Source organism: Leucopleurus acutus, assembly GCF_964270905.1.
Source record: "Leucopleurus acutus genome assembly, chromosome: 16".
Lineage (NCBI taxonomy): Eukaryota > Metazoa > Chordata > Mammalia > Artiodactyla > Delphinidae > Leucopleurus > Leucopleurus acutus.
In genome coordinates this window covers 54986932-55012584 of record NC_139158.1, presented here as the reverse complement: position 1 = coordinate 55012584, position 25653 = coordinate 54986932, and the positions used below count along the sequence as shown (strand labels likewise).

The 25653-nt window shown below is 39.0% G+C and overlaps 1 protein-coding gene across 1 annotated transcript in view; it reads right to left on the bottom strand.

The window, feature by feature from the left end:
• Positions 1-406: 406 nt before the first annotated feature.
• FERMT1 (FERM domain containing kindlin 1) overlaps positions 407-25653 on the bottom strand; it is a 64929-nt gene continuing 39682 nt past the window's right edge. Inside the window, exons 8-15 of the mRNA XM_082856731.1 lie at positions 25154-25285; positions 23223-23272; positions 9097-9221; positions 8229-8335; positions 6538-6759; positions 5810-5934; positions 4600-4741; positions 407-928 (exon numbers count right to left, since the gene is read on the bottom strand). Of these exons, the coding sequence (XP_082712857.1) occupies positions 755-928; positions 4600-4741; positions 5810-5934; positions 6538-6759; positions 8229-8335; positions 9097-9221; positions 23223-23272; positions 25154-25285 (1077 nt within the window). The 3' untranslated portion in view covers positions 407-754. The remainder of the gene's footprint in view (positions 929-4599; positions 4742-5809; positions 5935-6537; positions 6760-8228; positions 8336-9096; positions 9222-23222; positions 23273-25153; positions 25286-25653) is intronic.

Below are 25653 nucleotides of genomic sequence, written 5' to 3'. Positions count from 1 at the left end.
GTTTCCCTGAACCCTTGTGTCACTGTGTCTTTAGAAGGACTTAAGGGATCCCCTTTAATTGTGGCTGAAGGCTCCCCAGGAATGGAACGGGACTTGCAGGTGGGGCAGTAACCGATGTCCAAGACCAGATGGGTCAATGGTCACCTTGGCAGATGTCACTTGGGACTGATGACACTGAGGGCCACTACTCTGACCCCTTGTCACCAACTGGCACCAGGTAACTCCACCTTTCCCCAGACCTTCACCCCCAGACTTTGACCTATGGGACAAAAGTGTATGCGGGGGCTCCCTCTGCCATTTTCACAAGATGGTAGTTAAAGGCACTTCTGTTAAGGAAAGACATTTCTTTTCATACCTGAGTTTGGGGAATAAGATTTGTCCTTGCTACATGTGCTTTTAACCTGTCTTTCCTTTGACTTAGCAAAAACCAGATAAGCACACGGACAGCTTCTAGCCATGCACTTGCAGGTTCTGCAGGTCATAGCTACACATGGAGCCTTGGAGTAATGCCGAGCAGTGTCCTCTCTCCCGCCTCGCATTACAGAAGAGGTTAACTGAGGCCCCTTCCACAGCGGGTAGCAGAGGGCAGAGTGAGGAGAGGGATGTGCTAGGCAGGGTGCTGGAAATGAGGCGAGGGTCTGGGTGTCCGGTGGTGAATATATGCTGTCAGCCTGGAATGTACACATGGTGCAGGCTGTTGACCCAACGTCCAGGTAGGACTGCCCTCTGTGTAGGTCCTGCAGGCCTGCTTTGTTCACTCCTGGCCACCGGTCAACTTGTGGAACAGGTCCTCGTCGAGAGTTTCATTCTGGTCCTTGGAGCGGGTGGACAGGAAAATGTAGCCCCCGATGTACTCATGCACGACTTTGCAATCCGCGCTCAGGCAGGTGAATGCGATGGAGACGTTCTGGTCAAATTCGATCGCCACCTGGAAGAGGAAGGCACAGGTATACTTAAGCTCTGACAAAGACGAATGAGAAAGAAGCCGCTTGGCTGGAGATGGTCCCAGAGCTGAGGACTGCTGAGGTGCTGACAGATGGGTTTCCCCAAACCCTGCAAAACCCACTGCTTGCATCAAAGCTTACAGAAAACGTCTCTGCTCTCTTGGCGCCCTCTTGTGGTGTCAGCTTTGCTGCACACCTGGCAAAACATTCTAACGCTCAACACAAAAGATATTTCCTGTCTGGCTCTTGTTTAGATGAAAGAACTGTCTAAGCACTCCCTGTGTGGAGGGGCAGAGTGCTTTGCAGATTTTTTAGTGGAGAGAAAAAGGCCCACGTGAATTTTCCTACAGCCACGGCCCTCACTCCTTCCCAGCTGGAAGTCATAAACTCTAACACTGGAAGAAACTGAAGCGTCACCTGTTCTCCACCTTGGCTGCCCAGTGGAATCAGCTGGGGACCTTTAAGAATCACTGATCTACACAGAAACATTCTAGTCTAGGACCCTTCATTTCTCCCAATTACTTCTTTCCATCATCCAACAGTGGGTGAGTACAGGCACATGTGTCACTTAGATGTGATTTACAGTTTCATTTCCAAAGGTCCTTTTCAAAAGACGGCCTTTCAATGAATTTTAACACAAAAGTGTACAAAATGTGTTAGTTTACCAACTCTACTTTTGTCATACACTGGCAACCCCTTTAATATCTAGAGACTAGATATTATAAAATTAGGACCCATTTGTCCAGTATGTACATAATATATACAGTAAAGTTAAACCAAAGGCATGTAACATATAGAGCAATGGATAAGTTGAAATGTTCAATAGTACACACCAGCAAAAGTCTTTTGCAAGGCTCATTCTTTATTTTGCAACATCTAAGCTTTTAGATATCCTGAGGTGACAATGTATGATAAAAAGTAGAGCTAATGAATTAACCAATTGGTAAATATCTTTGTTACAACTGATAAAAAAAAGCAGCATCTTGGATATGGAATTGTTAAACCGTCTCTGAGAAATGTACGTCAGGACTAGCTCATTAGGTTAGCAGCAGAGGGGCAGAAGGAAGTATAAAGGGAGGCATGTATGTGGATGTGTTTGTATTTATATTTTGCTTTCTGTCTCATTTTTAATGGAACATTAAGGAAATGTGGTATTTTAATCATAACTCTACCAATATCTTTATCTAGAGGCCTGTTGCCATTTTTGTCTTTTATGAAATTTTTGTTGCCAAGCAAGGCAGGATTACATTTTTTTCCTTGTAGATTGAGTTGGTGTAGTGTATTCTTGGTTATCAAAATACTCAAATAGCTTTGGGACGTTGAAATGGTAAATATTCCTGATGTCTGAAAAAGCACAGTACATAACTGAATGATCTTACTTATATGAAAATGGATGCTTAGTTGTATAGATACACAAATGAGACCTAGAAGGACACATCAAACGGTAAACTGCTTATGATTATGGATGACTTTGCTTTTTGCTTCTTGTGTTTTTCGGTTTCCTATTACGCACATGTTAACTTTTAAAAAATAAATGTTATTTTAAAAACAAACAAACAAAAAAAGAATCACTGATCTCAGTAATTCCCAGAGTCAGATTTTTTTTTTCCAAACTGTGTTATTGAGGTATAACCGATGTATAATAAACAGACCTATTTAAGGTGCACAGTTGGATCATTTTTTTTTTTTAATTGTAGTTGATTTACAATGTTGTGTTAACTTCTGCTGTACAGCAAAGTGATTCAGTTATACACATATACATTCTTTTTTAAATATTCTTTTCCATTATGGTTTACCATAAGATATTGAATATAGTTTTCTATATCCTATACAGTAGGACCTTGTTTATCCATTCTATATTTAAAAGCTTACATCTGTAACCCCAACCTCCCACTCCATCCCTCCCCCAATCCTCTCCCCCTTGGCAACCACCAGTCTGTTCTCTATGTTCGTGAGTCTGTTTCTGTTTTGTAGATAGGTTCATTTGTGTCATATTTTAGATTCCACATATAAGTGATATCATATGGTATTTGTTTTTCTCTTTCTTTTTTTTTTTGCGGTACGTGGGCCTCTCACTGTTGTGGCCTCTCCTGTTGCGGAGCACAGGCTCCGGACGTGCAGACTCAGCGGCCATGGCTCATGGGCCCAGCCACTGCGCTGCATGTGGGATCTTCCTGGACCGGGGCACAAACCCGTGTCCTGTGCATCGGCAGGCGGACTCTCAACCACTGCACCACCAGGGAAGCCCTGTTTTTCTCTTTCTGACTTACTTCACTTAGTATGACAATCTCAGGCTGCATCCATGTTGCTGCAAAAGGCATTATTTTGTTCTTTTTTTATAGCTGAGTAGTATTCCTTTGTACCTATGTACCACATCTTCTTTGTCCATTCATCTGTTGATGGACATTTAGGTTGTTTCCATGTCTTGACTATTGTGAATAGTGCTGCTATGAACATAGGGGTGCATATATCTTTTTGAATTAAGAGTTTTGTCAGGATATATTCCCAGGAGTGGGATTGCTGGATCATATGGTAATGATCATATGGTAATCATATGATACTGGATCATATGGTAATTCTATTTTTAGTTTTCTGAGGAACCTCCATACTGTTTTCCATAGTGGCTGTACCAACTTACATTCCCACTAACAGTGTAGGAGGGTTCCCTTTTCTCCACATCCTCTCCTGCATTTGTTATTTATAGAGTTTTTAATGATGGCCATTCTGACTGGTGTGAGGTGGTGCCTCATTTTTTGTAGTTTTGATTTGCATTTCCCAGAGTTGGATTTACACGACCTTGAGGGTACAACAAGGTTTTTGAGTCACTGCCTTAGAGGCCATCTAATCTCAGAACATTGTTCTGCAAATGAGTCCAGATGGTCAACAGCCCTGCTGAGAGGAATCCATGGTTCTTAAAAAAAGAAAAATGTGAGTCACTTATCCTCGCTCTACATTGACAGCTTTATACTGGAAAAATGGGAATGCCAAAGGAATGCGATAAAGATCCTATATCAGCAACAGCAGAATGTTTTAAATCATCAGGACTCTCAGGTGTGTCTGACTTGGTCTAGCACGTCCTGTGATGCAGGCATGGCCTGACCTGGTTCCTAGGGTGGGGACGATGGGGGCTGAGGGCTCCTGAACTCAGAGGCTAAGTTTCCTCCATGACCCCTGTGTACCTCGCTGGCTTCTCTGATACTTTTCCCCTTTGGGACTGGAATGCTCTCCAGGTGGGCAGTTGAGCCTCTGAGTTCTCAACCAGTTACACCTCTTGGCAGCCAGTCAGATGACGCCTGTTTTGTATTTATTTTGTATGATATTTACATCTCAGGTAGTTTCAGCTAAGTAATTGTCAGCCTAAATCTTACATAATCATACACTGAGTTGAAAGAAATTAATCAAACTGCTCAGCAATTTTAGAGTCTGTCTGTATGGAGACTAAGCCAACTTGTGTTAATTCAAAAGCATTTGGTCTGTGCTTGCTAGGAAACTGCTCAGAACTGCATGTGATTATTTTAGCAGACAATTACCACATGCTTGTGGTTTCTGAGTTCTAAGTATAATAACACCTTCTTAAAATCAAAATAAGCTGCAGTTCTGAGGGAACACACATTTATAGGCTCAATGCTGAATGTACCAAAAACTTTCACTTTACCTGCCGGATTTCCCAGTTTACATTCCACTGTTTCATATTTGTAAATCTCCATGTTGTAATTGGAATCCCAGTGGCTGCATCGATTCTAATCAACCTATTATATGAAACTCCCAGGATGTCATCTTTCTTGCTTCCTTTAAATCTGAAAAAAAAATAATTAAAACATGAAACTGCTTCCTGTAACATGATGTTCATTCACATACAACTTCTTAAAGAGAATACCAACATTTCAAATCATTTCTGAAGAACAGACAATGAGGGATTAACTTTCTATAGAAGGGCATTTTCATTAGGATAGAATATGAAGGCTGGAGAGTAGGCTGTCCTGCAGACATTATTTAAGTGAAACTGACATCAGAGGAAAGCAAAATAAGAGACAGTCAAGTCAGCTAATTCAAATTAGCACGAACTGTGTATGCTAGGTACCCTTCTAGGCACTGGGAATACAACAGTGACCTAAACAGACAGAAGATTCCTGACCTCATGCAGCTTGTGTTCTAGTTGGGGGAGAGGGTCATGAATAAGTGAAATATACATGCCAGATAAGGTCATAAAGGAGGATAAGGCACAGAAGTGGGACAGGGAATACTGGCAATGAGGTTGTTACAATTTTAAATTGAGAGGGAAGATCTCAGTGAGAAGGGAGATTTGATCAAAGAACTAATGTCTGTGAGGGAGTGAGCCATGTGGATATCTGGGAAAAAAGTATCTTAGGCAGAGGGCACAGCCAGTGTGAAAGCCAGAGTCTTTTTTTTTCCTCAGGCTCAAGGCCCTGCTAGGAGGCCAGTGTGGCTGGGCACAGTGAAGGAGGGGAGAGGATGTGAAATTCCAGCACTAAGGTCTTGTAGGGCCACTGTAAGTATTTGGCTCTTACTCTGAGTATGACACAATGCCTTCAGTGGTGGTGAGCAGAGGCCTGACGTGGTTTGACTGAGATCTTAAAAGGATCACTCTTGCTGCTAAGTTGAAAACTTAGGGGACCCAGGAGAAGCAGAGAGATCTGGTAGGCACTGTGAACAGAGGTATGAAAGATTGTCATGAGCAGTCAAAAGTGTTTGGGCCATTTGTGAAAGGACAGTATTCTAAAATTAAAAAAAAAAAAAGAAAAGAAAGAGTTCTACATTCTAGACCAAATGAGACTAAACTGGGCTCCATGAAACCACTTAAAACTGAACAGAAAGTGAGAGAGGCAAGTGAGCATTGTAATCACCTGACAAGGTAGTAGGTGAGGCCGAATTCAGGTAGAGACTGCCATGCCTGAATGAACTGCAGCTTGGCTTCGACCAGGGGCATCTGGGCCACGTTCTGATGGGCTTCCAGGATGCGGGCTGCCAGCTAAGCAGAAGTGGGAGATGTCAAATTCTCCTTAGCAGGCACTGACTCTCTACAGCAATCATCCCGTTGGCCCCGGGTCCCCAACGAGAAGAATGAATGCAAGGCCCAACTACAGCTCCACAAAGACAATTCCTCCCATTCATTCATTCACTCTCTCTCTCTCTTTCTATAATACATGCAAATCACTGTGGAGAAACAGGAAGATGGACCAACACATAAATATCTAAGCTTTATGTAGATGAAGAGTCCTGAGTTCTTTCTGGGGTCTGTGGTCTCCATGGACAATGGTTCTACTTGAATCAGTTTATCTGTGTAACTTTCAACCCCACTCTTATGGAAGCATAACTTAAAATTTTAATTTGTGGGGACTAAATCATTATTTTTAAATTAGGTTTATTCTGAGAATATTGCCATGTTCAGTTAGCAGTATAGTCACTGCTAACAAAATTCACAATAATTTCTTAATATCATCTAATACCCAGTTCATAGTCAAATTTCCCTATCAGCTGATTTTTCATGATGATGATCTCAGTCATTTATTTATTTTATTTCAGAAAATACAGAATTTGCTGCAGACAATCACCCCAACCAGATTAGCAGTACCTGTTTAGACTTGTGCTTTTTTGCACACCTAGGTGACACAAAACATTCTGGGTTCATATCCATGTTTTCTAGACTGGAAGCCACCTGAGATGCTGAGTTCCGGTTTTTCATCCTCAGAAATGAAAGAATGTTAAGGACCTCTGGCTGGTAGGAGCTGTCCGCCATGGTTTTGCCCTTTGATGCCAAGATGCAGGCAGCCATCCACTGGGCATACTGACTCTCCTGCAGCAAACACCAGAGAGCTGAGAAGTAAGTTCAAATGCAAAGCAGCCATGCTGGGAACAGAGCAGGACCTGGGCTTTCATCTCTATGATACAAAACCGTCACCTTCCCAGCAAGGAAAGATATGAAGTGGCACACATTCAGACTGACTGTTAACCACGTAATTTAAAGTCCAATGAGAGCTTTTGAGTCCTGTGTTGAATTTCTAGATACCACGGGGCTAGAGAATATGAATGTCAACTTTAAGAAATTTCATGTGGAGAACTTTGCATTTAAAGACGAACCAAGGAGGGACTTCCCTGGTGGTACAGTGGATAAAACTCCATGCTCCCAATGCAGGGTCCTGGGTTCAAACCCTGGTCAGGGAACTAGATCCCACATGCATGCTGCAACTAAGAGTTTGCATGCCACAACTAAGGAGCCTGCGAGCCACAGGTAAGGAGACCGTGTGCTGTAACTAAGGAGCTTATGAGCTGCAACTAAGGAGCCCACCTGCCGCAACTAAGACCCGATGCAACCAAATAAATTAAAAAAAAAAAAAAAAGATGAACCAAGGACAAAAAGGAGCTCCATGGGGCACAGACAGGTGAAAACCCAAACTACCCGATAGCCTCCTTGACACATATTTCCATTTTCATATCACATCTTATCTCTATGACAGAAGAAAATGAGGAAAAATCATTAACTGACTTCTCATATTATTTCTCCCCTGGCCTATCCTTAGTAAAGATTCTAATCCCATAGCAGGAATCAGGTCCATTGGTGGTGCTGAACCAGTTAGTGGTGGCTTCTATTGTTCTTTAATGTCTGTGCTCATTTGTTACTTCAGGGAGCAAAGGGGAGTGGTCCCAGAAGCCGAGGGGATGCAGGTGAAGAATTGAATTAATTCTTCAGGGCAACAGTAGGTGTGGTTCACTGAATCACTGGCCTCAATCTTCACCCTCCTAGCATCCACACCTCTTGCCATGTAATTTTACAGTCCCTCCCACCAGAGCTAGAGTGTAATTTCCCATATCTTGACTTTGGGCCTGGCCATGGATGTGCTTTAGTCAATGGAGCATGGGTGGAAATGACAGTGTACCTACCGATTGACTGCAAGCTTAAGATTTAGGAGGTCTCACACGTTCCCAGTTCCCCTCTGGCACTTCTGCCATCACTGTGAGAAGAGCCTCCTCCCCAGGCAGCCTGGGACCCAGAATAAATCCCATGAGCTCAGCCTGCGATAAGGAGCCAGCCGAGCCAGGTGGATGGCTTGAAGCAGATCTGCCCAGATGCCCTCAGCCTGGATCACTCAATCCCCAGCCCACCTGCAGAATGTTTATTCGTATATGTCTGTGTGATTTTTGTGATTGTTTGTTACAAAGCAATAGCTGACTGATGAGTGCCCTCATTTGAGAAAACACCTGAGATGGTTTGTCCTGAGGCTTAATAAAGGTGAAGTGACTTACCATTTTTGTGGTTTTACTTACATGGTCACATCTCAGATATACTTCATTCATACCATCAGCAACCGGGATTAGTAACTTGATTCCAAATTTTCTCCCTGCTACATTTACATCTGGCACAACTTCACAGCCTGAGTGATAAAAGGCAAGGACAGAACTGAGTTCTGAGAGATCTCTTAGACAAATATCAGATGTGCATCTAAAATAAAGACTTTGAACATAAGCTCCTCAGATTTGGTTCTCTTCTGAAAAACTGAGGAGCAGGCTGATAACATTAATTAAAGGATAACTAGATAAGTTATGAACATAACATGGATAAATAAAAATATTTCTTTTATGGATTTCTTAAATAATCATCAGTTGAATTCATTTTTCAGGTTGATTTGGCTATTCTAACTTATATAATCAGTTATTGAATATAAGCTTTGAAATGAATTAAAGCAGAGGGAATCCTCTGATTGTCACAATGATAAGGGAATTGAGTGCACTAGTTAATTAAATTTTTAGTTAATGGAGTTACCAGTACACTCACGGCCACTTTCAGAAATCAGGCACAAAAGTGATACTGAATTAGACATAATTGTTTTGGAATTCAGAGTGTTTTTCAGGATCCAACAATGTCTAATGTACTATGTTTATGACACCAATTACCACCACTTCAGAGACTTGGACACACTGGGAAAGAAGGGACAGCATAACACAAATAACCATTCACTGGTTTGCATTTCAGGTCCATGTTTCACAGGGAGGAGGAGCTGCAGGCAGGCGGTCACTGACAACCCATGACATAAGAGGTTCCTCTGGGAGTGAACCTGCTTCACTGGTGGGAGTCTTGGCTTTCATCCGCTTGCTGGGCCGTGACAAGCCATACCAAGATATTGGACCCTCTTACCTCTAAGATTTAGTTTTTCTACTGGTTCTCCTTGTTCAAGTTCCTTATTTTTAAAGTAGGCTATAGACGTGTCTTTAAAGACGAACCAATATTGTTTGAAAGCTTTTAATATTAGCTTCTTGGGCCTGCAAATTAAAGTACAGTAAGCATTTGAAAAAGCATCCAGAAATGTAGGACACATTGCAAATTCAAGTGGATCAAGATGCTCTAGGGACCCTTTGAAACAACATCCTCTGTATTTTTAAAAATAATTTTCAAATTGCTAACTCATTTCTAAAAACTGAAAATGGGGTTTTGATATGAGATGCAGAAGTTAACGCAAAATCTCAGGAGCTAGACCACCTGGGGCTACACTCTGGCTCTGCTACTGTATAAATGTGTGACCCTGGAAAACACACTTCATCTTTCTGGGCCACATGTACTGCTTCTGTGTGATGGGAGAGTATCAGCCTCCAGTTCATAGGACTTTTGTGAGGATGGAAAGAGGTAATCTCTATAAGGTACCTGGCAAACTGAAGTGCTCAACAAATTATTATTATTATTACTATGATGATGATGTGAGAAACATCCATGAATCTGGTGACATCTAAAATTTCAGTTTACTTCTTGAATCTGAAAAAGCTGTCTATACGGACAACACAATCTTCAGATTATCAGACATAAAAATCAGATATAAAGGTACTTTTCTGTACTTTCCTCTTGACCCTTAAGAGAAACCATGAGAAAATTCCTAGTGAGCCATGGAAATCACCAAAATCTACAGCTAATCTACATAGACTCACTCTTATTAAAAAATATTTTGGCACAACATTGTAAATCAACTATACTTCAATTTAAAAATATTTTTGGGGAAGACCTCCAACCATGATATCCATTGGGGCCAGAAAACTTTGTACTCTGGGCTAGACAAGGTTGGCAATGCCAATGGCAGGCCTCAGCTGGGTCATTCAAAATAGAAAACAAGAGATCGAGCTGGGGAGTAGGGAAGGGGATACAGATGGACAGAGAAAAGGTAATAGGAATTGTATGTGGTTCAATGGAACAATCCCAGCCTTGGGGGTGCATCAGGGTATCTCATGTCTGAGGGGTAGATTTCTGCATTCAAGAACAGAGGAAGAGAGGAAGCTTGGGCTTAACTGCACTCATATATAATTTGGGGTAAGTCTTTTAACATGTCAGTACTAGTCTTTCATTAGCTAAAAATGTGCTATCCTTAACACCAGGATAAGGGAGAATATGTTCATTAAAAAACCAATGTATTACAGGAGATTATTATATAAAAATCACACAATAAAACTGAAAAACATTATACGGAGTTTATATTTCTAGGATTTAGAAAATCACTACCTTAAAATCGTATTTATCATGATGAAAGTTGTAGGTAGTATAATTCTAAGGAATATATTTAAAAGATTACCTAAGAATCAGATTCTCTAAAGTTAATATTTTCAAAGTAAAATCTAAAGACACAGCCTACAATCAAAAGACAGTGAAGTCTCAGTTTAGTCCTAGGCATCTAAATAATTCTATTCAGAATTAAGAATGAAACTCTGCTTCTCTATTTTAACTGGACTTTAAGAGCATCAAAAGATCTTAAATTCCCTCTACTATTTCTTCCAGGTTGGTTCATCCTCCAGCTGCTTTTGCATATCCTCAAAACTAACGATGTTCCAGAGGCTGAGGCAGAGCAGGGAAGGAGGAGTGGAGAAGGTGGCTGGGTGGGGAATGTGCACACAAGAATGAGACAGTTTTTTGTACACTGAAAACTAGATGACGCTGTTGAAAGAAATTGGAGAAGACACAAATAAATGGAAAGATATTCCATGCTCATGAATTGGAAGAATTAACATTGTTAAAATGTCCATTTTACTTAAAGAAATCTACAGATTATATGCAATCCCAAAGATATTTTTCACAGAAATAGAATAAAAAATTCTAAAGTCTGTATGAAACCACAAAAGACTCTGAATAGCAAAAGCAATCCTAAGGGGGAAAACAAAACAAAACAAAATGAAATGAAACAAAACAAAAAACAAACAAACAAATGAAAAAACAAAGCTGGAGGTATCACCCACCCTGATTTTAAACTAAATCACAAAGCCATAGTAATCAAAACAGCATGGTATTGGCAGAAAAACCCATGCGGTTATGGACAATTAATTTATGACAAAGGTGCAAAGTACATACAATGGAGAAAGAATAGTCTCTTCAATAAATGGTGCTGGAAAAACTGGACTGTTACAAGCAAAAAATGAAACGAGATCACCATCTCACACCATACACAAAAAACAACTCAAAATGGATTAAAGACTTGAATGTAAGTCTTAACCATACCTAAAACCATAAACTACTAGAAGAAAACATAGGCAGTATGCCTATGTTTGCTAACATTGCTAAGACATTGGTCTTAGCAATATCTTTCTAGATAAATCTCCTCAGGCAAGGGAAAAAAAAGCAAACATTTAAAAATTGGATAACATAAAACTGAGAAGCTTCTGCACAACAAAGGAAACAATCAACAAAATGAACAGACAACCTACTGAATGGGAGAAGATGTTTGCAAATGGTATATCCAATAAGGCATTAATATCCAAAATATATAAAGAGCTCATACAACTCAACAACAACAAAAAACAAACAACCCAATTAAAAACCGGGCAGAGGAGCTGAATAGACATTTTCCCAAAGACATACAGGTGGCCAACAGGTACATGAAAAGATGTTCAACATCACTAATTATTAGGGAAATGCAAATCAAAACTACAAGGTTAAAATCATCTCATGCCTGTTAGATTGGCTATTATAAAAAATACAAGAAATAACAAGTATTGGTGAGGTTGTGGAGAAAAGGGAACCCTCATACGCTGTTGGTAGGAATGCAAACCAGTGTAGCCACCATGGAAAAAAATATGGAGATTCCTCAAAAAATTAAGAATAGAACTACCATATAACCCAGCAATTTCATTTCTGGGTATTTATCCATAGAATACGAGAACACTAATTTGAAAAGATATATACACCTTTATATTCACTGTGGCATTATTTATTGCCAAGATATGGAAACAACCAAAGTGTCCATCGATAAATGAACAGATAAAGAAGATGTGGTATGTATATGTATATGAATATATACATATATATTCACAATGGAATATTAGCCACAAAATAGAATGAAATCTTGCCATTTGTGGCCACATGGATGGACTTTGAGGGTATTATGTTAAGTTAAATAAGTCAGACAGAGAAAGACAAATACCATATGATTTCACTCATGTGTGGAATACAAAGAACTAATAAAAAAAAAAAGACAAAATAAATGAACAAACCAAACCAAACCAAACCAAACACCTAGATAACAGAGATCAGAGTAGTAGTTACTAGAGGGGTAGGGGTGGGGCAGGGGTGGCAAAATGGGTAAAGGGGATCAACTGTATGGTGATGGATAGAAACTAAATTTTTGGTGGTGAGCACACTGTAGGGTATACAGGAGTAGAAATATAATGTTGTACATATGAAACATATAATGTTATAAATCAATGTTATCTCAATAAAAATAAATTTCAGAAAACCAAAAAACAAAACAAGCAATCAATAATTGTTACCTGAAGTATGACAAAAAAAAAAAAAAAGAAAAGAGACAGTGTCAAATACTCATGGAGCTTGTAATTAAAAGAGGGAAATGTATAAGTAAATAAATATAATAAAATGTGGTAAGTCATACCACAAGGACATCAGAGTGGTGAGTAACAGAGTACACAACATTTAAACATAGAATGAAGGATCAAAAAGAATTTGATGGGAGGAACAGGGAAAAGAAATTTCAAAAAGAAAAGTTCAGGGACTTCCCTGGTGGTGCAGTGGTTAAGAATCCACCTGCCAATGCAGGGGACATGGGTTTGATCCCTGGTCTGGGAAGATCCCACATGTCATGAAGCAACTAAGCCCATATGCCACAACTACTGAGACTGCGTGCTGCAACTACTGAAGCCCATGTGCCTAGAGCCCGTGTTCCGCAACAAGAGAAGCCACAGCAATGAGAAGCCCGCACACCGCAACGAAGCGTAGCCCCCACTCACCACAACTAGAGGAAGCTCACATGCAGCAACAAAAACCTAACACAGCCAAAAATAAATAAAATTAAAAAAAAAAAAAAGAGTTCAGGCAACTGCATGTGCAAAATGCAGAGACGAGTCAGAGCCTGGTACCTTGCTGGTAGGAGTTGGGTCAACACTTCTTGGACATCTGCCTCATGCTGGGTGCCGGGCTGAGCCATGGAAATGGGCAAAGAGGCAGTTTCTGAGGCTACAGCATTTCCATGTGTGGGGCTGATGGGGACCAGAACAGCAAGCAGATGAGGGCCACGGTGGGACTCTGAATGTCCACCTAAGGAGCTGGGCTTTATTTTCTAGAAAAATGCTTCTCAAATTCTGGTGTTCATCAGAATTGGGAGGGAACTTGTTGAAGATATACAAGCCTGGGCCCAGTTCCAGAGAATCCTTCCTATTCAGCAGGTCCAGGTTAGGGCCCAGGCATCTTCATTTTAAGTAACCTTTCCTAACATGTTTCCCTCGTTTGAGAAACACAACTCCAGACTAGTGATCTCCAAACTAAAATGTGGCACACCCAGTCCTTAAAATATTTTGAGTACCTACCCCCTAACATATTTACAATTATTTATTTGTAATATATTACAATATATACATTACAAAACTTATATAAACCTAAATTAAAAATAAATATATGTGAAAAGTTTGGTTCGTTTCAAGAAGGGAGGTTATTGCTCAGTTATACAAACCACAGTGGAGGAAGCACACTGTTGGCCGTGTTTACTAAATCACACTATTCATATTTTAATGCCGTCTACCCGTTTGTGAAGGTTTTTGTTGAAACAAGGCTGCTAATTTCCATCTTCGCTGATGTCAATCATTCACATATGCAAATTGATCAGGATATGTTGCTCTTTAATATTTTTAATAAGTGGGTTTAAAATACACTATCACTCTTAATTTGGATGCTTTAACACAGAAAACTTCTGTTTCCAGGTTTTAAAGGTGAGCAGATAATATTGCTTTAATAGGCAGTATCATTATTGGCAACACTGTGGCAATGGAAACATTTCCAAAAAATTGTTTCAAAATGTTCTCTTCATCAGTGTTTTATAATTTTCTGCAAACAGGTCTTTTAGGTAGGTTTATTCTGAGATATTTTATTCTTTCTGATGCAATGGTAAATGGGAGTGTCTTCTTAATTTCACTTTCAGATTTTTCATCATTAGTGTATAGGAATGCCAGAGATTTCTGTGCATTAACTTTGTATCCTGCTACTTTACCAAATTCACTGATGAGCTTTCGTAGTTTTCTGGCAGCATCTTTAGCATTCTCTGTGTAGAGTATCATGTCATCTGCAAACAGTGACAGCTTTACTTCTTCTTTTCTGATTTGGATTCCTTTATTTCTTTTTCTTCTCTGATTGCTGTGGCTAAAACTTCCCAAACTATGTTGAATAAGAGTGCTGAGAGTGGGCAACCTTGTCCTTTTCTTGATCTTAGTGGAAATGGTTTCAGTTTTTCACCATTAAGGACAACGTTGGCTGTGGGTTTGTCACATATGACCTTTATTATGTTGAGGAAAGTTCCCTCTATGCCTACTTTCTGCAGGGTTTTTATCATAAATGGGTGTTGAATTTTGTCGAAAGCTTTTTCTGCATCTATTAAGATGATCATATAGTTTTTCTCTTACAATTTGTTAATATGGTGTATCACGTTGATTGATTAGCGTATATTGAAGAATCCTTGCATTCCTGGAATAAACCCCACTTGATCATGGTGTATGATCTTTTAATGTGCTGTTGGATTCTGTTTGCTTGTATTTTGTTGAGGATTTTTTGCATCTATGTTAATCAGTGATATTGGCCTGTAGTTTTCTTTCTTTGTGACATCTTTGTCTGGTTTTGCTATCAGGGTGATGGTGGCCTCGTAGAATGAGTTTGGGAGTGTTCCTCCCTCTGCTTTACTTTGGAAGAGTTTGAGAAGGATAGGTGTTAGCTCTTTTCTAAATGTTTGATAGAATTCACCTGTGAAGCCACCTGGTCCTGTGCTTTTGTCTGTTGGAAGATATTTAATCACAGTTTCAATCTCAGTGCTTGTGACTGGTCTGTTCATATTTTCTATTTCTCCCTGGTTCAGTCTCAGCAGGTTGTGCATTTCAAAGAATTTGTCCATTTCTTGCAGGTTGTCCATTTTTATGGCATAGAGTTGCTTGTAGTAATCTCTCATGATCCTTTGTATTTCTGCAGTGTCAGTTGTTTCTTCTCCTTTTTCATTTCTAATTCTATTGATTTGAGTCTTCTCCCTTTTTTTTCTTAATGAGTCTGGCTAGCGGTTTATCAATTTTGTTTATCTTCTCAAAGAACCAGGTTTTAGTTTTATTGATCTTTGCTATCATTTCCTTCATTTCTTTTTCATTTATTTCTGATCTGATCTTTATGATTTCTTTCCTTCTGCTAACTTCGGGGGCTTTTTGTTCTTCTTTCTCTAATTGCTTTAGGTGCAAGGTTAGGTTGTTTATTTGAGATGTTTCCTGTTTCTTAAGGTAGGATTGTATTGCTATAAACTTCCCTCTTAGAACTGCTATTGCTGCATCCCATAGGTTTTGGGTCGTTGTGTCTCCATTGTCATTTGTTTCTAGTTATTTTTTGATTTCCTCTTTGATTTCTTCAGTGATCACTTCATTATTAAGTAGTGTATTGTTTAGCCTCCATGTGTTTGTATTTTTTACAGATCTTTTCCTGTAATTGATATCTAGTCTCATAGCGTTGTGGTCGGAAAAGATACTTGATACAATTTCAATTTTCTTAAATTTACCAAGGCTTGATTTGTGACCCAAGATATGATCTATCCTGGAGAATATTCCATGAGCACTTGAGAAAAATGCCTATTCTGTTGTTTTTGGAAGGAATGTCCTATAAATATCAATTCAGTCCATCTTGTTTAATGTTTCATTTAAAGCTGGTGTTTCCTTAATTATTTTCATTTTGGATGATCTGTCCATTGGTGAAAGTGGGGTGTTAAAGTCCCCTACTATGATTGTGGTACTGTCGATTTCCCCTATTATGGCTGTTAGCATTTGCCTTATGTATTAAGGTGCTCCTATGTGGGTGCATAAATATTTACAATTGTTATATCTTCTTCTTGGATCGATCCCTTGATCATTATGTAGTGTCATTCTTTGTCTCCTGTAATAGTCTTTATTTTAAAGTCTATTTTGTCTGATATGAGAATTGCTACTCCGGCTTTCTTTTGATTTCCATTTGCATAGAATATCTTTTTCCATCCCCTTACTTTCAGTCTGTATGTGTCCCTAGGTCTGAAGTGGGTCTCTTGTAGACAGCACCTGCCGAGACTGAACCAGGAAGAAACAGAAAATATGAACAGACTAATCACAAGCACTGAAATTGAAACTGTGATTAAAAATCTTCCAACAACAAAAGCCCAGGACCAGATGGCTTCACAGGCAAATTCTATCAAACATTTAGAAAAGAGCAAACACCTATCCTCAAACTCTTCCAAAATATGGCAGAGGGAGGAACACTCCCAAACTCATTCTACGAGGCCACCATCACCCCGATACCAAAACCAGACAAAGATGTCACAAATAAAGAAAACTATAGGCCAATATCACTGATGAACATAGATGCAGAAATCTTCAACAAAATACAAGCAAATAGAATCCAACAGCACATTAAAAGGATCATACACCATGATCAAGTGGGGTTTATTCCAGGGATGCAAGGATTCTTCAATATACACAAATCAATCAACGTGATACACCATATTAACAAATTGAAGGAGAAAAACCATATGATCATCTCAATAGATGCAGAGAAAGTTTTCGACAAAATTCAACAACCATTTATGATAAAAACCCTGCAGAAAGTAGGCCTAGAGTAAACTTTCCTCACCATAATAAAGGCCATATATGACAAACCCACAGCCAACATTGTCTTCAATGATGAAAAACTGAAACCATTTCCACTAAGATCAGGAACAAGACAAGGTTGCCCACTCTCAGCACTCTTATTCAACATAGTTTTGAGGTTTTAGCCACAGCAATCAGAGAAGAAAAGGAAATAAAAGGAATCCAAATTGGAAAAAAAGAAGTAAAGCTGTCACTGTTTGCAGATGACATGATACTCTACATAGAGAATCCTAAAGATGCTGACAGAAAACTTTGAAAGCTCATCAGTGAATTTGGTAAAGTAGCAGGATACAACATTAATGCACAGAAATCTCTGTCATTCCTAATGATGAAAAATCTGGAAGTGAAATTAAGAAAACACTCCCATTTCCCATTGCAACAAAAATAATAAAATATCTAGGAATAAACTAAGTGGACAAAAGACCTGTATGCAGAAAATTATAAGACACTGATGAAATAAATTAAAGATGATACAAATAGATGGAGAGATATACCATGTTCTTGGATTGGAAGAATCAACATTGTGAAAGTGACTCTACTACCCAAAATAATCTACAGATTCAATGCAATCCCTATCAAACTACCACTGGCATTTTTCACAAAACTAGAACAAAAAAATTCACAATTTGTATGGAAACACGAAAGACCCCAAATAGCCAAAGCAATCTTGAGAACGAAAAATGGAGATGGAGGAATCAGGCTCCCTGACTTCAGACTATCTTACAAAGCTACAGTAATCAAGACAGTATGGTACTGGCACAAAAACAGAAATATAGATCAATGGAACAGGATAGAAAGCCCAGAGATAAACCCACGCATATACGGTCACCTTATCTTTGATAAAGGAGGCAAGAATATACAGTGGAGAAAAGACAGCCTCTTCAATAAGTGGTGCTGGGAAAACTGGATAGGTACATGTAAAAGTATGAAATTAGAAAATTTCCTAACACCATACACAAAAATAAACTCAAAATGGATTAAAGACCTAAATGTAAGGCCAGACACTATCAAACTCTTAGAGGAAAACATAGGCAGAACACTCTATGACAGAAATCACAGCAAGATCCTTTTTGATTCACCTCCTAGGAAAATGGAAATAAAAACAAAAATAAACAAATGGGACCTAATGAAACTTCAAAGCTTTTGCACAGTAAAGGAAACCATAAACAAGACGAAAAGGTAACCCTCAGAATGGGAGAAAATATTTGCAAATGAAGCAATTGACAAAGGATTCATCTCCAAGATTTACAAGCAGCTCATGCAGCTCAATGACAAAAAAACAAACAACCTAATCCACAAATGGGCAGACGAGCTAAATAGACATTTCTCCAAAGAAGATATACAGATTGTCAACAGACACATGAAAGAATTCTCAACATCACTAATCATTAGAGAAATGCATATCAAAACTACATTGAGGTATCACCTCACACTGGTCAGAATGGCCATCATCAGAAAATCTGCAAACAGTAAATGCTGGAGAGGGTGTGGAGAAAAGGGAACACTCTTGCACTGTTGGTGGGCATATAAATTGATACAGCCACTATGGAGAACAGTGTGGAGGTTCCTTAAAAAACTAAAATAGAACTACCATATGAGCCAGCAATCCCACTACTGGGCATATACCCTGAGAAAACCATAATTCAAAAAGAGTCATGTTCCCAAATGTTCATTGCAGCTCTATTTACAATAGCCAGGACATGGAAGCAACCTAAGTGTCCATCAACAGATGAATGGATAAAGAAGTGTCCATCAACAGATGAATGGATAAAGAAGATGTGTTCATTGCAGCTCTATTTACAACAGCCAGGACATGGAAGCAACCTAAGTGTCCATCAACAGATGAATGGATAAAGAAGATGTGGCACATATATACAATGGAATATTACACAGCCAAAAAAGAAACGAAATTGAGAGATTTGTAGTGAGGTGGATGGACCTAGAGTCTTTCATACAGAGTGAAGTAAGTCAGAAAGAGAAAAACAAATGCTGTATGCTAACACATATATATGGAATCTAAGAAAAAAAGAAAAGGTCATGAAGAACTTAGGGGTAAGATGGGAATAAAGACACAGACCTACTAGAGCCTGGACTTGAGGATATGGGGAGGGGGCAGGGTAAGCTTTGAGAAAGTGAGAGAGTGGCATGGACATATATACACTACCAAACGTAAAATAGATAGCTAGTGGGAAGCAGCCGCATAGCACAGGGAGATCAGCTAGGTGATTTGTGACCACCTAGAGGGGAGGGATAGGGAGTGTGGGAGGGAGGGAGATGCAAGAGGGAAGAGATATGGGAACATATGTATATGTATAACTGATTCACTTTGTTATAAAGCAGAAACTAACACACCATTGTAAAGCAATTTTACTCCAATAAAGATGTTAAAAAAAGCAAAAGCAAAAAATCCCCCCCCAAAACCCAAAATGTTCTCTTCACAGCATTAACATCTTTCAAAAACTGGTTATTTTCTCACTCATTTTACAATCACCTTTTCCTAAATGACGGATTAAGTGCATTTATTATTTTGAAAGTATCTGGAGGCTCACTACTGATGGCCACTTATCATCACAGAGAGGTCATAGATTTGGAACTTCTTCTTTTTTTTTTTTTTGGCTGCGTTGGGTCTTCGTTCCTGTGCGCAGGCTTTCTCTAGTTGCAGTGAGCAGGGGCTACTCTTCGTTGCGGTAGCAGGCTTCACATTGCAGTGACTTCTCATTGCAGAACACGGGTTCTAGGTGCATGGGCTTCAGTAGTTGCAGCACGTGGGCCCAGTAGTTGTGGCTCTTGGACTTAGTTGCTCCGTGGCATGTGGGATCTTCCCAGACCAGGGATCGAACCTGTGTCCCCTGCAGTGGCAGGTGGGTTTTTAACCAGTGAGCCACCAGGCAAGTCCCTCTTTTTTTTTAAGTATAACTCTTACAGGTAATTTTGCATGTGATAACCAGTGAGCCTTAGAGTAGGACTAAAGATTTTCATAGTCACCCTCCATCTCTTTAAAAATACTGTAAAGATTCTACCAAATTTAAGAGTCTCTTATTTATGAACTAAATCACACTGACAGTCTTCTATAGCACATTGGGTATGTCTGACTGGAACTTCTTTGCTACAGTAACTTGATTATGAATGACTCCATGAATGAGTTTTATTTGTAACCTCTCCCTATAACCCTGCTGTGGAGCCATTTATTCCAAGGTAGTTTCTCCAACAGTGGTTACACCTTACAGTTTGGGGATAAATCATTGTTTTTATTAAATATGTAATTGACTATTAGGATTGTATCTTGCCTGATTTATATTTAAGGGTTTGTAGCAAGTAAAATGTTGAGAGATTGGGCATAAAGTTCTAGATTGATTGTTATCTTCTCTTAGCCCTTTCAAGATATCTTCCAGCCAACAAGAACAGTTTTTCCTTTATAGGAAATCTATCTTTTCTCTTTGACTTCAAAGACTTTCTCTTACCAATGGTTGGCCACACCAAGATGTACGTTTATACTGATTTATTTTGTTGGGATTTGTGATTCTTGAATTTAAGGAGTTTGTCTTCAACAATTATGGAAAATAAGCATTCTCTTTGGAATGTTTGCTTCTCCCCTTTTTTTCCTTCTGAAACTCCTAGTTGAACCTTCTCATTCTATCTATACCATATCTTCCACTTCTACCTTTCTAAGTCCTCTCTTTGTGTTTTGAACTTGATGTTTAATACATGTATTCAATTTTAAATTTCTATGACTATATTTTTCTTTTTTAGAGTTTCTAATACTGCCTTTCATTACAATTTTTACCTTTCAATGTACTTAATGATTCTAAACATACTCATTTTATGGTTTCTTCAGATTGTTCTATTACCTAAAATTATTAAAATAGCTAATCCTCTTATTTACTGGGCCTACTGACTTTTCTTTATGGTGGTTCATGAACTCACATGGTTAGTAATTTTTATTGGGAGGTTGTTTGTTTGTTTTGGGGGTGTTGCTGTTTTCTGTAGAAGGTCCACGCATGCTAGATTGTGAATATTTCCCTCCAAGTATTTTTGCAATTACATTTGCTAGGGTTTCATAGCTTTTGTGGTTCTGGACCAGTTTGTGTTTTATTTTTCAGAATTCTCTTATCATATAAGACACTTAAATTTAGATCTACATCTGTGTGTGGCACAGACCTTGGTTCTGACTTTTCAAGAGACATTTCATCTCCCCACACAGCACTCTATGCAAGGATGAACTTACTCTTCCTTTGACTGATAGGCAGTTTTTCTACTCCCTGTTAAGCAGAGAAGGCAGCTCTTGCAAGTTTCTGGCTTTAGGCAGCAGCTTCAGTCCTGGCTCATAACTTTACAGGAGGCAACCCCACCTTGAATCCTGTGTGGGGATTAAAATTCCAGCCCTGAGCCATGAGAATCAATGTTCATGGCCAAACCCCCCTGTGCAGCTGAAGCTTCATTTGTAGAACTAGTTCCCTCTTCGTTTCCTGCAAGCTGAGATTTCCCAGTCTCACTTCAAGATCAACTTTGTATTGACAATTCTTTTTATCTTACCCAACATTCAAATGAATTTATAGTGAGACTAAGATTTGCATCAGATCAGAGGCCATGTTGCTAGGAAGTGAAGTTCACTATTTATATAGTGGTTCAATAGATGTGTTTAGGGGGAAAAAAAGAGCTTCACTGTCAAAGAAAAAAAAAATTAAAAATCAAAGGGTTAGTTCAATGCTCTTCTCCTGCTGAGGAAAGGAGGCCCAGAGAAATGAAGGGTCTATAAGGGTCACACACCCACTAGCAGCAGAGCTCCACTCTCCAACATCTTTCCTCCCTTCCCTTCTCCTTTTCTGTTTCATCCCCACCCCCCGCTTCCTCCTTTATTATTTTCTTCCAGAAACCATATTATATTATACATTCAACGCCTTGAAACCTTTGGTAGATAAAGTGGCCACTGGTGAAATATGAGGACAACTTTGTGAGTTTTAGCATAATAATCACCCTAAAGTGATACGGATTCAGGGCTTAGTTTCAGGATATCGCTTCCTTCATCAAAAACATCTATAGGAAGAATATTGTCATTATTTGGTTTGCGAAGAGCTCAATTTGCTCTATATAGAGAAAACGGCAAATGAATTTCTTTTAAGAACAATTATTAATAATTTATTAAGATATATTTGTGGATTCAAATCCTTATTTTTTTTCTGTAGCTCTGACTATAACAATATGCATGGTTGCAACTATTTATACCACGGAAGTTAAATGAATGACCCTATTGTTTGGAACCATCTGCTAAAATCACACTAAAAAAAAAAAAACCTTGTAGAAACCCAGTGACAAATATTGTTACCTCCAGACGCTTGTTTCTCATTTATAGCTGATTCATTGTTCATTCTTTCCAAGTCTTTCTTTGCATTATATGTTAAAAAAAGCGACTTGTGTTTCTTTTCAAGCCAACTGACTCAGTGAAGTGTCAGCTTGTTAAGAAAAGTCAACAAACCATAAAGTAACTGATAGAACTTCAAAAGGACCCTACTCTTTTCATCCTAACCCACCTTGGCACCATCACAAATGTGGCAGCCCTTTCTTCCCATGAAGAAGGTAAAAAACTTCTCTGCCTTTTTAACAGTTTCAGATTGACCTGAGGTGGCTGGGGAGTTTATCAGAAATACTTTAACAGGTGAAGGTAGATAAACTAAGGTGACTACTCTCTATAAGCCCAGGATCAAAGTTCTAGAGACAACTGATTTTTAAACCATGAAAGAGCTTTCAAATAGTGTGAGAGTCCTGAGCAGGTGGACCATAGAAAGAATTCCAGTCTGGCATATGTGTTTAGTATCACTGACACCAGCCGTGTTTACACCACCATTTAATGAGCCAGGCACCATGCTCAATGCTTCATATGCATCATCTAATTTAATTCTCCCAACAAGCCTAAGGGAAGGTATATCCCCACTTTATAGATCAGGAAACTGAGGCTCAGGGACATAAGGACAATACCTGAGGTCACCCAGCTGATGTGCATAGTGGAGCTAGGACTCCATCCATTGCCTGATGCCAAAGCTCATGCTCTTACCTTTGAACAATGAACCTGCCTAATGGATGTTCAATTTAAACTCCTAGACTCTTTACCTGCAAGATTTTGTGTAACTTCTTTCCTCTTCAAGGGTGACTTACCTAAATAATCTGAGATTATCTGCAAGTTTAGGGATATCAGTAATGTCCTCCTGAGGAAAAGCAGACAACATTTGACAAGCAGTAATTAGACAGGTGGTGCTGATACTCTGTACCTGCACTGTCCCACACTGTAGCCACCCGCCATGTGTAGGTATTTACATTAGAATTAATTAAAATTAAATAAATTGAAAAACTCAGTTCCTCAGTCCACCAGCTACATTTCCAGTTGTTACCTTGGGGGTGAGGTGGGGGAGGGTTAGGACTAGGATCGGGCACATGTGGGACTTCTGGGGTGATTGGTAAAGTTCTAGTTCTTGATTTGGGTGGTGACTTGGGTGATAAATTAATACTAATTTGTTAAGCTGTACGTTTTTGTACTTTTGACTTTCCTGTGTCATATATTACACAAATGAAAAAAGATTTTAAAAACTACCACACACTATCACTCAAGTTAAAAATCTGAGTTAGAAACTACTAATTTGGGGCTTCCCTGGTTGTGCAGTGGTTCAGAATCCACCTGCCAATGCAGGGGACACGGGTTCGAGCTCTGGTCCGGGAAGATCCCGCATGCCGCAGAGCAACTAAGCCCGTGCACCACAACTACTGAGCCCACGTGCCACAACTACTGAAGCCTGCGTGCCTAGAGCCCATGCTACTCAACAAGAGAAGCCACCACAATGAGAAGCCTGCATACTGTGATGGAGAGTAGCCCCTGATAGCTGCAACTAGAGAAAGCCCACGTGCAGCAACAAAGACCCAACACAGCCAAAAATAAATAAATAAAAGAAATAAATTTATTAAAAAACTACTACTTTTATGTATAAACAAAATATTTTACAATGTTTATATCAGAGTGGATAAGTCTTGCTATATCTAGTTCACTGATTAAACTCTCAGAAGGAATCTCGTTCAAAGTTCATTCTGCAGTGTAGGTTGGTGCCTTTTTTCAAACTGAAAAGACTATTGTTTGGCATCAAAAAAATATACTGAGGAAGGTGAGAAGGGAATTTTTTATTTATTCTAAGAAGGATGACTTTTCCATTGTAAGTATTTAGTGGAGGATGTAGACAAAAGAGAAGTCCAGTTTCATGGGGCCCATGTCTCTAACAAATGTGATTCAGGGCCTGAATCTCTACAGAATCTGGGAATTCAGTTTGTATGAAGTATTTGCTTTGGCATGATACCAATTTCCTATTTTAAGGAATTTAACCATAATAGAACACACATTAAATACAAAACTATATAATGACTCATTTTTATCTATTACTATTTATAGCCAATTACAATGACTCTACCTCTCTGATTCAATGTGATTAAACTAATGACTGAAGAAGTTATACAAAAGAGTGGCTCCCAATGAATGAATCAAACAAGGAGGGGCATTGCAATTATAAAGCTGACATTCAGCCACATTTCTTGGATAAGGAGCAATAAAGATGATAAAAAAGTGTTATTTCTTTATGTTTTACTGGAGAGTTTTTCTTTATTTACTAAAGTCAAAAGGTTCAGGAACTTTTTACAATGTCCAACCTTGCCCAGTTGAAATGTATGACTAAGTCAACAGATCATATGGTTTCTCTACTTTCACAGCTACCTCATTCTTCTAGACTTAAGTTAAAGGGCCAATTCATGTTCCACACTAGTGAAATGGAGCCCTCAGCAGTCTTTCCCTCATACAAGCTAGCTTATCTTTAAGAAGAAATACAATATGAAAGAATTGTCATTGAGAGTGATGAAAATACCTTACCGTCTCTTACAGAGCGACCTGAGAAAAGCTAGTCAGTTCTTGCTAGGTTTAAGTTTCTCAGATGAAGAGAGTATTTTCTATTTTTCAAAATCAGACAAAATATTCCCTTATAATAATAAAAAAACTCATCTATGTTTGTCAATCAGAGCAAAGCCACAATTCCGAGTTATCAAAAAATTCATACCAAAGTGTTGTCTGCTTTTCCACCTTCCAGGGTCACTTCCAAATTAGAAAGTGCTGCTTCTACTTCGTCGACCTCAGACTCATTTGTAAAATCCTGTATTTCAGTAGACAACGACAGTTTGCTAATGTGATACTACAACAAAAACAGAGGTTTTAGGAATGTTATAAACACAAGGGAATCCATCGGCCATTTCTTCTTTGAAGACAATTCCCCTGTAATACTGAACATCTCCTGGAAGGAGATCCCCCAGCTATGTAGGGAAAATGAAATATAATTTAAATTATTTTGAGATTTATGGTTAGTCATGTTCCAACTCAGTTCTTTTCCATCGCTGGTTGAACTTGTAGTGCAGAAGAGATGAGGACGGCAAGACTGATGCCTTATAAGATGTGCATGTGGATGGGTTATGAGGAATATTTTAAATAATTTACTACCCTCATTTTCAGCTCTTTTTCAAAGAAAAACAATCAGTATGAAGAAAATGAAACTTTAAGGAGAAC